This window comes from Trichomycterus rosablanca, chromosome 19 (genome assembly GCF_030014385.1).
Source record: "Trichomycterus rosablanca isolate fTriRos1 chromosome 19, fTriRos1.hap1, whole genome shotgun sequence".
NCBI classification, from domain to species: Eukaryota; Metazoa; Chordata; class Actinopteri; order Siluriformes; family Trichomycteridae; genus Trichomycterus; species Trichomycterus rosablanca.
This window is the reverse complement of record NC_086006.1, coordinates 3117501-3133140: the sequence shown is the minus strand read 5'-3', so window position 1 is coordinate 3133140 and position 15640 is coordinate 3117501. Positions and strand designations below refer to the sequence as shown.

At 41.1% G+C, this 15640-nt stretch overlaps 1 protein-coding gene across 1 annotated transcript; it reads right to left on the bottom strand.

Moving 5' to 3' along the window:
• Positions 1-4340: 4340 nt before the first annotated feature.
• LOC134333813 (hormonally up-regulated neu tumor-associated kinase homolog A) lies at positions 4341-14672 on the bottom strand. Its single transcript, XM_063015978.1, has 10 exons — positions 14439-14672; positions 11833-12125; positions 10510-10565; positions 10211-10349; positions 9333-9460; positions 7591-7726; positions 7317-7494; positions 6152-6235; positions 5576-5795; positions 4341-5085 (listed from the first exon to the last, which is right to left on the bottom strand). The coding sequence occupies exons 1-10, from the start codon at positions 14670-14672 to the stop codon at positions 4358-4360; spliced, it is 2196 nt and encodes a 731-aa protein (XP_062872048.1). The 3' UTR covers positions 4341-4357.
• Between the last annotated feature and the right edge of the window lie 968 nt (positions 14673-15640).

Genomic DNA, 15640 nt, shown 5'->3' with positions numbered 1-15640 from the left:
ACATTTGATAATTAATATAAATCTCTCTGACACTTAATGAGTTTTTAATAATTAATATGTTTTACTTTTTACTTGAGATGCACAGGCAGATATGTGCAGGCCACTGTAGCACTCAATTAATATCAGGGCTATAAATCAATAGCCATCGAATCTAGGACCTTGCTAACACATACAGTATTTGTTTTATACATTTTCCATATGAAATCTAGTTTAAACAGGAATTACTCACATAAAAATGCAGGTTATCTTTAAATACAGCTGCTGCACCACAACCAAAATGGATTTAAATGGTCTTCAAAGCTGAACGCAATGCATAAATACATAAATGAACACACATATCATCAATTAAGAAGAGCCGATCCACTTATGTAGGTTTTTGGGTTAGTGGGAGAAAATCAGAGCTCATGAGGGCAAGGACGGATTAAGGATAGTCTGGGCCCCTGGGCAAAGAGTTGCCCAGGGCCCGATCCCCCATTTTTCCCGATCCCCCATTTTTCTTTTTCTGTTATGAATGATTTGTATTGTATCAATTCATCTGCCAGGCTCATGTTCAGATTTGAAGGATATGCTGCAGCGAGTGAGTTAGCCTTTAAAGTGAGCTCACTGTTGGACATATTGTCAGGCATGAAAAGAACATCAAATAGCTCAGTTAAGTGTGTGTATGCATTCAAACTGCTTGAAATTGGTTGTCTTAAATTTAAATAATTGCAAAATTGCTAAATTAATTTGGGTCTCTGCGCTTAAGAGAAATTGAACATAATAATTTTGAAACAATACAAATTCAGAAACATTAAGTAAGGGCCTGAATCGCATATTTGCAACAAAACGTCTGTTATGAAATATGGTAGCTTGCCTGGCAATTTGTAGGTCCCTAGAAGGTCAAGGAGCCATGGTAAACGACTTCTATGGAAGTCAAGGGCCCCAAAGCAGGGGCCCTCGTGATCAAGGGCCCTCTAATGGTATGCCCTGCTCTTCTCTAGGGCCCCCTGGTAGGGGCTCTCATAACCAGGGCCCTCTAAAAATATGCCCCCCTCTTTCCAAGGACCCATAATAGCCAGAAGTCGAAGTCAGAGCAGTGCCACAACGCCTCATCCATTTTCATAAGGGGCCCAAAAGCATGGCTAGGGCCCCCAAAAGCATGGCTAGGGCCCAAAAGCATGGCTAGGGGCCCCAAAAGCATGGCTAGGGGCCCCAAAAGCATGGCTAGGGCCCCCAAGAGGCCCTGGGGTCAAAGTCCCTAATAGTCAGAGGATCCTTAAAATAGAGGGCCCTCGGAAATAAAAATATATTGTATCATAAATGTTGATAGGCATGGCAAAATGTTTTGGGCGCGGGTTACTGGCCCGGTCAGTAATCCAGCCATGCATGAGGGTGAGGATCGAACCCAAGTCGTGTGGCACCATGCCCCAGTATGGATTTATTATTAATCTACTTAGAGTAAGAAAGAAAAGAAGGAGATGTCTTAGTCTGTTTGGCTCAGGCGTCATCACACACGCACACACACGCACACACACACACACACACACACACTCGTCTGTGTGCCAGATCCACTCAGCACAGTATCCAGTGGCACAACACACGTTCAATAATTCATCAGCTTCTCATAGGCTAAAAAGAGCAAAAGATTCCTTTACCAGGCTATTATTTCCAGTGGAGTACTATGAGTGCAACACCCCTCACATAACACACACACACACACTCATACACTTTAAACCAGTTGTGTGACATTAAATTTTCTGTAGCCTATATAATAGTAATATAAATGTATATAGATAAATATTATAATCATGACATATTTATGAAGCCTGTTAAAAAAAAGAATGTACAATTCTTTAGAGGACAGTTGGTAAATATTCTAAATGCCAAAAATAAAAACAGAATTAAATTAGCACCCCTAAAACATATCAAACACTGACCATAATTATTGCCATCATTTATGGCAGGGCTGCTATTTAAAATCCTTATGTTTGAAGGCCAGGGCACCTAAAATTACATAAATAAATACACCTAATAGCAATTAAGAAGAGCCAATCCACTTATGTAAGTTTTTGGGTTAGTGGGAGAAGATCAGAGGAGGCGAGGATTGAACCCTACTCGTGCCACACCATACCATACAATATGGATTTATTATTAATCTACTTAGGGTAAAAAAGAAAACACTATAGCCTTAGTGATAAACTGTTATATAAAGCTTGTTAAAAAGATCGTACAATTATTTACAGGACAGTTGGTAACTATTCTAAATGGCAAAAATAAATACAGAAATAAATCAGCTCAAATTTCCTGCTACAACATTAAAAACTTTGCTTATAAACTCTTGCATTATTCACTTATGTAGTTTTTTGTGCTAAATCATGAGTCAAAATTTTATAAAAGTTCCTTTTATCCTTTTGATCACATTGCTTGTGAATCATTCCACAAACCTCTCAGTCTTCTATTGGCACTGGCATCAAATTAGGAATTAGCAATTAGTTTACACGTAAAACTCAAGATTTTAACTCAATCCAAGTGTGCAAAGTTTATAGTGACGTATCCAAGATGACTTCCAGCTGTAATTGATGCCAAACAGGCGACTCAATATTCTATTCCATTAGACAGTACAATTTTAATGTCACATCCCAGATTATTCAGTAAGTGTTTATGTATTTACTCTATGTTATTTATTACTAATATTTCTGACTGATCAGTATCATCACCCTCATTTCTCATCTCATGTTTTGCCACAGACTCCAACAAGCTCTAAGGTTTCTGCCAGATTTGACCAGCCGTCACTCTGAAGGAGACGTCTGCTTCCAGACGTCTGTCATGGTTCATAGTTTTAGTGAATAGTCAAGCACACAATAGCATACTTAATGTCAAATCTTGTTTATTATCCAAGATCCAATGACATTTGGAACATCATTCTTTGGCACAACTGATTGATTTCAGCAACATGATACAGGATTAAAACCACAACAGGCATCAATCAGACCCTGAGTCTGAGATAATATAGCTCAAACAGAGTTACACTGGATCAGGAGGAAATAACTGGTATAATAAAAGTTTTAAATGCTTGTTATTATAATAATAATGAAACAAAGAACTTCAGTCCTTGTCCTCACAGGATCGTCCTACTGTGTTTACTTGAGCTTTGATGTTGGCATATGTGCTGCCATGATGTGAATATTTTACCATAGGTATCTTGTTTGATTGTATGTTGTTTTTTATTGTATTGTACTGTATATAGAAGATATAATTTATCTACCTTTCTTGGCCCTAATATGTTACTATGTTTTTTAAATATTAGAAAACAACAGATCCTAAGCTTCATATGCACAGCCATTTTTTAGTTTACTCTTCTGAAAACGGAGGCAAAAGTAAATTAGTTCTGCTACTGCAAGACATAATAGACCAGTTTTAAAAATAAAGAAAAACAATATATTGAAGTATATACACTGTATACACCAGGCATAACATTATGACCATCTTCCTAATATTGTGTTGGTCCCCCTTTTGCTGCATAGGGGGTTTACCAATGTTCCTTCCTTGGACCACTTTTGATAGATACTGACCACTGCAGACCAGGAACACCCCACAAGAGCTGCAGTTTTGGACATGCTCTGACCCAGTTGTCTAACCATCACAATTTGGCCCTCGTCAAACTCGCTCAGATCCTCATGCTCACCCATTTTTCCTGCTTCTAACATCAACTTTGACGATAAAATGTTCACTTGCTGCCTAATATATCCCACCTACTAACAGGTGCCGTGATGAAGAGATAATCAGTGTTATTCACTTAACCTGTCAGTGGTCATATTGTTATGCCTCGTCAGTGTATACTGTGTATATACATATCACAGTGAGCACAGTGAACACAAGTGCATCACAAACCCCAATGTGACTCTGACCAAAATGAAGCAGTGGTAAAATGAATTACTATTGTTGTTTTTGTTATCATCAATATTACAATTATTATTGTATACCAAAATAACTTGGATTTGATATATATATATAGGAAATAATTATTGATAATAATAATGATGGTGGGGTTAATGTTAATGTTTTGAGTGCTAACAGGCAACAGCTAACTCTATACACATAAAACACCTTTGGAATCTGTACCACAAAGTTTAGAAAACTATACTGGAGAGTTTCTGATAAACCCACAAGCCATCCATCAAGAAGAGTATCAATCAAGTGTAGTTATCCTTCAGGAATGAAATTAAGGTATTTTACTCTAATTAAACCATAAATCTTATTATGACACATGAAGTCAGATGTCAATCTTCAGATGTTACATAAAAAAATTCCAATATCAGGTAAAATTTTATTTTACTGAAGGCACCACAGTGTTCCAACCTTTTCCTCTTCCTCTCTGTCAACCAAAGTCCAGTCTGAGGAACTCACTCTTCTTGTCCTTGCTCTGGAAGGTAGAAGGAAGCATAGGCAGATTCAGGTCCGTCTCCTTGCGCTGAACGGATGTCCGTAACTGAACAAAGTTCCTTTTCGCCGTGGTCCCCGCGATGCCCCCCGTCCTCTCTGTCCCTGCTTCTGTGTTCCTCTTATCTTTTGAATGTCTTAAACTCCTGATGACCAGAGCCTGCTGCCTCTGGGTTAAACACACCGGTGGTTTCAGGCCGTTCACCAGAAAGGGTGAGGAGCCTGTCCCCAGGTCAGTGTGACGTTTAAGCCCTGCCCAGACCACTTTCCTCGGCGAGACGTCTTTGAGAGTTCTGTGACGTAGCTGTGGTAATGGAGTGGACTGAGCCGTGGCTTCTATCGCGCTCAAGTGACGTCCAGCGTAAGTCTTGTCCTCGATGGCGAGCAGAAGGTCTTTAAAGCGCTGGCCTGCTTTACTGTCCTGTTGTGTTCTGGGAGATACAGTTTTCTCTGAGTAGAACGTCTGTATCTTTTCCAGTTTGTCACTGGAGCGTGGAGGCTCATCTCCCGAATGATTCGGTCGCAGTTCGTGACCTTTGGGTGGTAACTTTTTGCAGTCCAAAGTTACATCACAAGAGGTGCAGTTGCAGAATTTGGAGCCACTCCCTTCCCCACAGGAACATCTGGGCGGTAAACCATGAGCCTCCCTTTCAGCAAAAACAGAGACTGGAAAACCACAAAACATATGAATAAATGCAGGAAAGTCACTTTTCAATAAATATATGAATGGATCAATTAATGGATGAATGGGTGGATGGATGGATGGATGGATGAATGGGTGGATGGGTGGATGGGTGGATGGATGGGTGGATGAATGGATGGATGAATAGATGAATGGATGGATGAATGAATGGATGGATGAATGGGTGGATGGACTGATGGATGAATGGATGGATGGGTGGATGGATGGGTGGATGGGTGGATGAATGGGTGGATGGATGGATGGATGGATGGAAGAATGGATGAATGGGTGGATGGATGGGTGGATGGACGGACGGATGGAGGAATGGATGGATGAATGGATGGATGGATGAATGGATGGATGAATGGGTGGATGGACGGACGGATGGATGGATGGATGAATGGATGGATGGATGGATAGATGAATAAATGGATGGATGGATGGATGAATGGATGGATGGAGCAATATTATTACCTTCAGGAAACATTCCTTCTCTTGTATCTGTGTCGACTTCAGCGTCTTCATCTGTAAATGCATCAGCAGGACGATTTGAAGGTGAATTCGCTCTCTGCTCTGAACTCGGCTGCCTTTGCCTGATCGTCTCATCTGGCCTTCTGATGGAATCTCTGTCCTGCGATGGGGTCTTACTGGACTGTCTCTGACTCCTGTCGTTGCTAGTCTCTCTCTGAGGAGACTTACAAAGAAATTTTGCAAATGTTAGCAAATGAATAGCTTTGTTAGCAGGTGAAATATGTATTTTCGGTTTATTCTGACCTCAGAATCTGACCGAGCACTTTATTAGGTACATCTGGTACCTAGAGCTACCCACCGAACCACTGTGCCGCCTTGAGTTTTATTATCATTTCTGAAATTTCCCAGACTTGCGTTGTAATTGGAAATTGGAATGCCAACTGCAGCTCAAAAAATCTAGTGGTTTATCAGAAACCACCTTGCTAACTTTGCCCAATCAATCCGACTCACTGTGACCCTGACCAGGATAAAGTGGTGGAGAACAGACAGTAAATTTATGGATGTTGTTTTGAGGGTTACCTGTTGTCGACTCCTCTGTGACGTGTTGCTCCTCTCGTTCCACACCGGCTTATTTCGGAGGTTCCACTCGCTGGTCTCGAACCTCTGTGGGAATCATAATGAGGCGCTAAACATGATATAAAGACGTATTACACATATCATTCTGTGTGTTATTACAGTTTATAACATTTTCCCTGTCAAGAAATTGATTTGGACGGTTTAAATCAGTTTTAATTAAAGTAAAAGTGGACTTGTACACCACGGGCTAGTTGGCCATGCCAGTCCAAAGCCATGGGCATTAATATAGAGTTGCCCCCACCCTACTTGGAACATCTGGGACTGTGTCTGTAGGAATATCTGTCCATTTAGTCCAACAAGTATTTGTTAAGTTAGGCAGAGGTGTTGGATGAGAAGGCATGGCTCTCTATCAGAGTTCCAAATCATCCCAAAGGTGTTTAACCGAGCTGAGGTCAGGGCTTTGTGCAGGCCTAATGCTCTGTCGTCGACAGTCTTGTGTAAACTTCACCAGTTTATAATCCTTATAGGAAGATTAACACACTTCTTTAACTTAAACATACCCACTTCCCTTAAAACGTTAGTAAAATAATATTATTTCATTCATTCAATCATTCATTCATTTTCTTATCCGCTTATCCAATCAGGGTCGCGGGATTAAGGGAGGGGGGGTTAGGTGCTGAAGCCTATCCCAGCCTTTCAATGGGCTCAAGGCACACAGTAACACCAGTCCATCGCAGGGCAGACACACACACACACACACACACACACACATTCATCTATAGGACAATTCTGTGTCTCCATTTAACCTGACTGCATGTTTTTGGACTGTGGGAGGAAAACTGAGCTCCCGGAAGAAACCCATGCAGACACGGGTGGAACATGCAAACTCCACACAGAAAGGACCCGGACCGCCCTGACTGGGGATCGAACACAGAACCTTCTTGCTGTGAGGTGACAGTGCTACCCACAAAAAATATTCATTTTCCCAGCATATAGTACCTGAAGTCTTCTGCATTCGCTTCTAGTTTTTGTTTCTCTGGAGCCGCCACGTCTATCCAAAAACTCGGGAACGTTAATGTAGATGTAACGTTTATGTTTTGAATTGGGGGAAAGAAGACGGGGGGCATTTAAGATTTGTCCTATGGCCCGCAGGTAGTGAAGGTCTTACCTTTATGTTTTTGGCTCCTTTCTGGTGCTGTATGAGTTTTTTCAGCAGGAGTTGGTATGTCGCTAATATAGAAGAAGGTTTATTGTTGACGACAGTGTGCACGATGTCTGAGAGGTCGTAGCCAAAAGATTCAGTCATGTAGTTTAACACAGATGAGTTAAGATCTTCTGGACGTAGTCTAAAGAAACATGGACATTAACACTGGTGTTCTGAAATGGACTGTATTTATCTGAATGCAGATTTGACCTGTATAAGCACAGGTAAGAATCTCTACCTGTTCTTGTAGGTGACGGTGTGTAGGGGTCTCTTGGTATAGCCTTCGTTTAACCAGCCCTCCTCCAGTGCTGCTTTTACATTCGGTCTCTTCACTGGGTCCGGCTCCAGCAACGCCAAAACAAACCTAACTGCACCTACAGGCACAGAATTAGAAATAAATAGATGGATGGATATTGATAAGGACATTTAATATGTTTTGCATTGTTTTGAGGCACTGATCTAACATCTCTGTACTTTCTGTCTCTCTATCTAAGCTCTCCTGGGTTTAGTTCTCTTACATCATGGCAGATCAGATTAAAATGGCGGGCTCCTATTTCTCACCACCTCTACTGGCCCGAAGGTCGCCGACACTCCGAGTATCAGCTTGGATGTGTGTTTACGTAATTCTACCTAAAAACGTTAGGTGTGTGTGGCCTGTTTGCTTGGGCGCTGGTGTTTTCAGTGTCAGGAGACAGTGACGGTCACATTTACACATCTGATTAAGCACTTCTGTGTGACGTACAGGTGAAAACAAGGTCCAGGCTTTAACCTCACATACTGCACTTGTTCAGGAGATGGATAAACTAAAGAAAACCTGTAACATTAGAGTAAAATATCAAAGCTAAGAATTAGCAGAGCCAGTTTCTGTCTTTAAACACTTTTGTTATTGGACATGGTTTGTTAAAGGATGCTGGTACATTCACACAGGGTCCAGGTTTTTTTGCTTCTTACACCAAGTTATCTTTATTTGCCAGCGTTTACCACAAGTGGTTTATAAATGACACCAAATCCTGCTTTTTGAAGCTTATAGTGTACGATTTTTTGATTGAGATTGGGTCATGCAGAAGCTCAGTCAAATCTGTAAGTAATTATGTTATTATGTTATTTTTAATTTTGTGTATTTTTTAAATCTGCACTCGCAAATCAGAGACTCAGTATTTGGCTTGTTGGAGCATTGCTCGTTACATTATGTTGTTTTGAGGTCTCAGATACTGAAGTATGTTGGAACCTCGATTTAACAAACTTCCATTTAACAAATTTCAGATTTAACGGACAAAATCTGGAAAAACAACGACTGAACTACTGATCTCTGTACACGTTTTAATCCGTTAAATTGAAGTTCTTTTGTATTAGCAAAAAAGATAATGTCAGAGCTCATTTGTTTAGTTGATGCTTAATGCTAATTCAAAATTAACTCAATAGAACTTAAATGCACAGCTGTTTGCAAATGTAATTGAGTTTTTATCAGGTTTTATGTGGTGTTTTGGTCATTTTTAAATGTCTAAAGTATCATTTTGGACCTATTGAGCTACAATATCGTGTTTATTTAGACGTTAGTTGCATGAGTATCAGCACAAAGGTAAAACAAAGCGCTTTCTCAGCTGCAACACTATCAGACACCCATCACATGCGTTGCTTTTGTGTCGGTTCCTCGTGAGTGGACGCATGAACAACACAGCACGGGGGGGTAAGGGGCGTGTCTGATTGGGGTCGGGATTGTAAAATCTCCACTGTTGCCACTGTTGTCCATATTTAATGAGCTGTATCAGATGATCAGATAATCAGAGTGAACAGAACAGTTTGTAATGCACAACAACAACCTACATCTACTATCTAGGTCAGAACATCCTATTCCTTTTATACCAGGCCCTGTCTCAGTGTAAGGGTGGCTTAGTGGTTAAGGTGAGTGGTTTAAGGCCGACTACTGCCAAGGTGCCAGTGTTGCCCTCTAAATCTGACCTTTATGAACGTGTGTGGTACCTTTACTGATGTCAGACGGGATCGCGCTGATTTCTCCGTTAATCATTTTCTGATGAAGGTGCTTTATGTTAAAGGGATCGACAGTGAAAGGAAGTGTACCAGTCAGCATGGCGAAAGTACTCACACCCCTGCACACCACACAAACACACACACACACACACACACACACACATTTCAGTTTAATCTAACACTGACATACCTAGTTTATCACTAGTCACAGTCGCAAACCCTGTTTAATGTAGTCCTTTATGTCTTATATGTTTAATAGCATGGTCTCTATTTTGATGTTTGGCCGGGGAATCGAACCCAGGACCTTCCTGCTGTGGGGCAACAGTGCTACCCACTGCGTTACCCATGCCACACCCTTCTAATTCAGTCTAGTTAAAGCAACCTGAATACAGCCACTTAAACCATTAATATTTATTTTTTTATTTACTATCTGTTTTACCACAGCTTTATCCTGGTCAGGGTCGCGGAGGGTCTGATTCACTGGGTGAAAAGTTGGAAACACCATGGACAAGTCGCCACTCCATAACAGGGCAAAAACACACACACAGTCACAGCTAGGGCAATTTTGTATCTCCAATTCACCTGACTGCACGTCTTTGGACTGTGGGAGGAAACCGGAGCACCCGGAGGAAACCCACACAGACATGGGGAGAACATGCAAACTTTACAGAAAGGACCCAGACTGTTCCACCTGGGAATCAAACCCAGGACCTTCCTGTTGTGAGGCAACAGTGCTACCCACCGAGCCTTCATGATGTTCTTCACTTTTGCCTCTTTTATTAATTTTTTATTAGATAACATTTTATTGGCTGTTATTTCTTAATTTTTTCTTACTTATTAATTACCTCCCCCACCACACACATACTCACACAGACCACACATCCACCTTTGGTCCATATTTCTTGTGTGCGAGAAGTTCAGGAGCGGCGTACGCTGGACTTCCACACTGAGTGTTCAGCAGCTCCAGGGAAAGAGAGTCCAGCCTCAGTGTGTTACTGAGACCAAAGTCTACAAAACACAGTCATTAATATAACATAATCTGTGTTCGACCTATTTTTATATGAATCTTTTATAATGCAAGATTAAATTATTCTTATAAATCTATAAATAATGCATTTTCTTATCTGAAAATAAACAACAGGAGAGATTCTGCCACTTTCAAACTCACCAACGACCTTAATGTTGTTGTGTTCATCCAGAAGGAAGTTCTCAATCTTCAAATCCCTGCACAAATATTGAGAAGAAGAATAAAAATGTCAGTATTTGTGTTTTATAGGCAATACAAAATGATTTATTTACAAATTCTATTCCACACGTACTAATTCACATATACGGTCTGATAGTGAGCATGAATGGTCAGTGGTTGCATCGGTGGTGATTTACTAAAAGTGCACATTACAAAAGGTCCAATGTGGACAGAATACACCACAAAAAGGAAAACAATGAAGTACACTTTTATTCATTTATTGTCCGTTTTAGCACCTCTTTATCCTGGTCAGGGTTGCGGTGGGTCTGATTCATAGGGCGAAAATTAGGGAACACAACGGACAGGTCGCCAGTCACACACACACACTTAGGGAGTATTTTTACTTTTAGTAGCTTCATTTGGTCTGACGGCATGTGTTTGGACTTATGGGAAACCCACAAAAACAGAGGGAGAACATACAAACTCCACACAGAAATCACCCTGGCTAGCCAGCCAGTGAATCAAACCCAGGGCCTTTTTGCTGGGTTACCCACTGCGCCACCGTGCCACTCAAGTTAAGTATACTAATAAAGAAAATACTATAAGTTTCATCTTAAAATTATGTTAGTTTAAAAGCTGGATGATTGATCAATAATGACATTATATAAATAATATTTAGCTGCAAAGGTGTCCGATCTGAATGTACACATGCTGTAAATGTGGTAGTTGGGTTGAGCAGAGCACACGATATGTGAAGTCATTGTTTAAGAAACAGACCTAAAGCAAACATCCAAAAACCTCAGAAATGCACTTCCAAACCTTGTGAAAATCTTTCCTATAAGAATTCATGTTGTTGAAGTTGCAGGGCTTTGTGGTAAGGCAAGGCAAGGCACAGTGGCAATTCAAAGTGCTTTACATAAGGAAAAATTAAAAGCATTAAAACATTCCTGAGATCTAGAACCTCAGAAAGACTTCTTGCAAACATTTAGTTACAATTAAGAGAACATGAAATTAAAACAGAGAGATAAAAAATTAAGAACATGAAAAAATTAAAGACCTTGGGCCACACAGACTCCCCTTCAATAATAATAAAAATAGGCCACACAGACCCTGGAACCACGGTGGTGACTCTACATTAATGCCCATTTTCATGGAATGGGACGTCAAACAAGCTCAAGGTCAGGTGTCCACATAATTTTGTTAACATGGTGTATATTCATAACAGTTCCACACACACACACACACACACACACACACCATCAGGCACAGCAATGCTGTGTCAAGAATACACAAACACCCAGCTACCTGTGGACGATGCCGTGCATGTGGAGATGATCCACGGCCGAGAGGATCTGGCGAGTGTATCTCCGGACCTCCCTCTCCTCCAGACGCTTCCGTTCACAGATCCTGTCCATCAGGTCTCCACCGGCACACAGCTCCATGGCCATGTAGTAGAAGTTCTCGGTCTCCAGCGTCTCCAGCAGCAGGACGATGTTGGGATGACGGATCATCTGATGGATCCTCGGCTCACGCTTCATGTTTTTCGACACGTACGAGTCCAGCCGGGCCTTCTTCTTATCGATCACTTTAATCGCCACCTGATGAAGAAAGATACAATGATAAAATGAAATACAGTGGTACCTTGAAACTCAATGTCTGTTGGTTCTGGAAGTGGCGTCTCAGCACACAGAGCTGTTGTTCGCACTTTGATGACGTTTTACCGCACCACTCCAGCCAAACGCTGAGCAAAGCAGCAGTTGCACACACGTCAAGTTTAAGGGTACAAATTTCTTGAGTGCGAGTGTATCAAGCTTCACAACTTTATACCAGTAACAGCTTAAAACAGGCACTGAAACATGGTGGTGGTAGCATCATGATATGGGACTGACAGTGTAGGATAATGCATTACAAACACAACCTGATACCATGAGCACCAGGGCTCTGTTCAAAGCAAACAGCCCATGTAAAGCCTGAGCAGCGTTACCTCGAACGATAAATGATTAAACTGTGAGGAATCGGGCGTGTTCCTGTGTGTCCACGCTGCTGTACATCTGTAATATTAATGAAGGGCACCGGGGCAGAAGTCCAACACGGCTGGACAGAGGTGATGTGTGCTCTTTAATCAGACTCTTGGTCATCACTGTAGCAACTTGGGTAACTAAGCAAGCTGGTCAGAATGCACTTAGTGACCCGTGTTAGAGATGGACACGAAAACAAACACACCTACACATATGTGCACATACGGTCAAGGATGAACTGACCAGATTCAGTCAGCCGTGAAAGAGTCGATCACCAAGGTGAGGTGACACGGCATCTTCATTTGCATGTCACACACACTCACACACACACACTGAACAAGTAGAAACTTGACAGACAGTGACCACAGGCAAGGATTAAACCCAGGTCCCCAGAACCCATGTTGCTGAGCAGCACCCACTGTACCACATACACTAATATGCATCGCAAAACCATTACAATGAATGTAGAATGATTAAAATAAAAGTAAAATATAGCTTACAATACAAAAAACTACTTTATTCAATTTTATTTTATAAAATAACATTCAATTATTTAATGTATAGTCCTCTTCTCATTAGATTAAATTATCATTAAATTAGTAAGATTAATTTCAACAATATTATTTCATTATTTGTATTTATTAATTTATTTTATTGATTTATTTTTATTTATTTATTCATTTATTTTTATTTATTTATTATTTACTTATTATTTATTTATTTTTATTTAGATTTATTATTTGTATGTATTTATTTATTTATTATTTGTATGTATTTATTTAATTTATTTGTTTTTGCATGGGATAAGACATTTTAATTTGCCTCAACTTTTTTTTTTAAATGAGTTGCAGGCATTAAATTAAGAATTACTGCTTTTTTTTTTTACCCGCTTCCATATATTGATCTTGCCACAGCGGATCTGGTCTCTGTACCAGACTTGGCACAGGTTTTACATCGGATGCCCTTCCTGATGCAACCCTCCTATGTAACTGGGCTTGGGACCAGTACTGAGTGCACTTCTCATTAAATTATGAACAGATTAGTAAGATTAATTTCAACAATATTTATTTAATTATTTGTATTTATTTATTTGTATTTTATTTATTTATTTGTTTATTATTATTATTTTTTTTTTTTTTTCATTTTAAGTATTTATTTTTATTATTTATTTATTGCATGGGATAACATTTTAATTTCCCTCAACTTTTTAAAAAATGTTCTGCAGGCATTAAATTAAGAATTAGTGCTTTTTTTGGCCACCCCTATTTATAGGACTTGCCACAGCAGATATGGTCTACATACCAGACTTCATGCCCTTCCTGACGCAACCGTCTTATATCTAGCCGGGCTTGTGACCAGCACTGAGAGTGCACTGACATGTGGTTCTCCCAATGGCTCTGCTGCTTCGGTCACTATATAATATATAATAATATTATATAATAATCAATTCCATGCAGATGCCCGGGTGGCTGATAGCACCGCTGAGATTCAAACCCTGGATTCTTAGATCTCAGTAGTATAGGGTACTTTACAGCTGTGCCACCCAAGCGCCCTACATATTACTGAATTACTGTAGCTTAAATGTTCAAAAATCCATAAAGTTGCTTATAAGAGGCATTTTACAAATCACTGCTTTCTGTTTTTATTTTCCTTTTATCTGCTGTTCCAGCGTTTTTGCAGGGGTGTTTGTACTACCCTTATTAGCAGGCTCGGACCTTTTAACCTGACTTTAAATATCAGCCCTGATGGGCATCTATTACATACCCTGTAAACTGAGACAGCATGAAAAATGGATGTCAGTCCTTCAACACGACGCTGACACGACAGCTTCACCGGACAGGTGTGTGTCTGTTGATGTGTGTGTGTCTGTCGGTGTGTGTGTGTGTGTTTTACCTTCTCGCCGGTGGTGATGTGCATGCCCTCCATCACTTTGGCAAACGAGCCTTTGTTGATCATTTTGCCCACCAGGTAGCTGCCGACACGTTTGGTGTGTGGGAAGTTCCTCACCAGTTCTCTGGGCACTTTCACCAAACCTGTTGGCACTGCCCGATCCACCCTGTCCAACAGCTCCAGATCCCCCGAGTCACAAGTCACGCCGTCCAGAGATGCCTTGACCGCTGTGGGCATTCTACTACCTGGGAAAGATGAGGAACAACACGCATGTGGAACGGACAGCCTAAAAGCAGGACCGCAGGGCGCCGGGATGTTTCAGTCCTCTGATGATGGTGGTTTTGTTGTTCATCCCTTTTACTGGTAATGATGGTTACCAGTCTCCTGCTATATTTTGTCAGTGTGTGGTCTTGATCTCCTACATTCGATCTGTGATGCATCTGCTGGTTTTCTTTCCTCGCCAGGTGAAGCTTCTGTCAGTCTGGTCTATTCATGCATCCCTCATGTGCATCTGTGTGTGTGTGTGTGTGTGTGTGTGTGTGTGTGTGTGTGTGTGTGTGTATAATTAACTGTATCTAGTCTCAGGTTAGTGCGGTCAGCCAGTGTAGACATACTACACCATAACAGCCCCTGCTAACACACACACACACACACCTATACCAAAAAAGCGCAAGGCATTCCCCCACTCATAACCCCCTGAACCTTAATTCAGCATTTTCTCCCTAATTTTTGGGTACAACTAGATTGGGAGGAAAACTGACCTCCAGAGCCCTGATTAACACACGCCCCCTTTGACATGTGTGCAGTAGCCGACCGCTTCTTTTCACCCGGATAAAGGCAATTTTATATGGAGACTCGTATCACACACGGAGAAGCACACACCGATCTCACCGATCTCGCATCCCGGGTCTCTGTGCAGGTGACATCAATTGGCCAGCAGGGGTCATAATTGCAGCAGTTATTGGGAATCCCTTTAACCCTTCCTCCCTTCCTCGGACAAGCCTCAGATTACACACACACACACACACACACACTTGGGGCAATGAAATAAAAGTAGCTCCAATTAACCTGACTGCATGTCTGTGGACTCATGTGAGGAAACACACAGACACAGGGAGAACTCCACACAGAAAGGACCCTGGCTGCTTGACTGGGGAATCAAACCCAAGCCCTTCATGCTGTGAAGTGACAGTGCCTTTCAATCT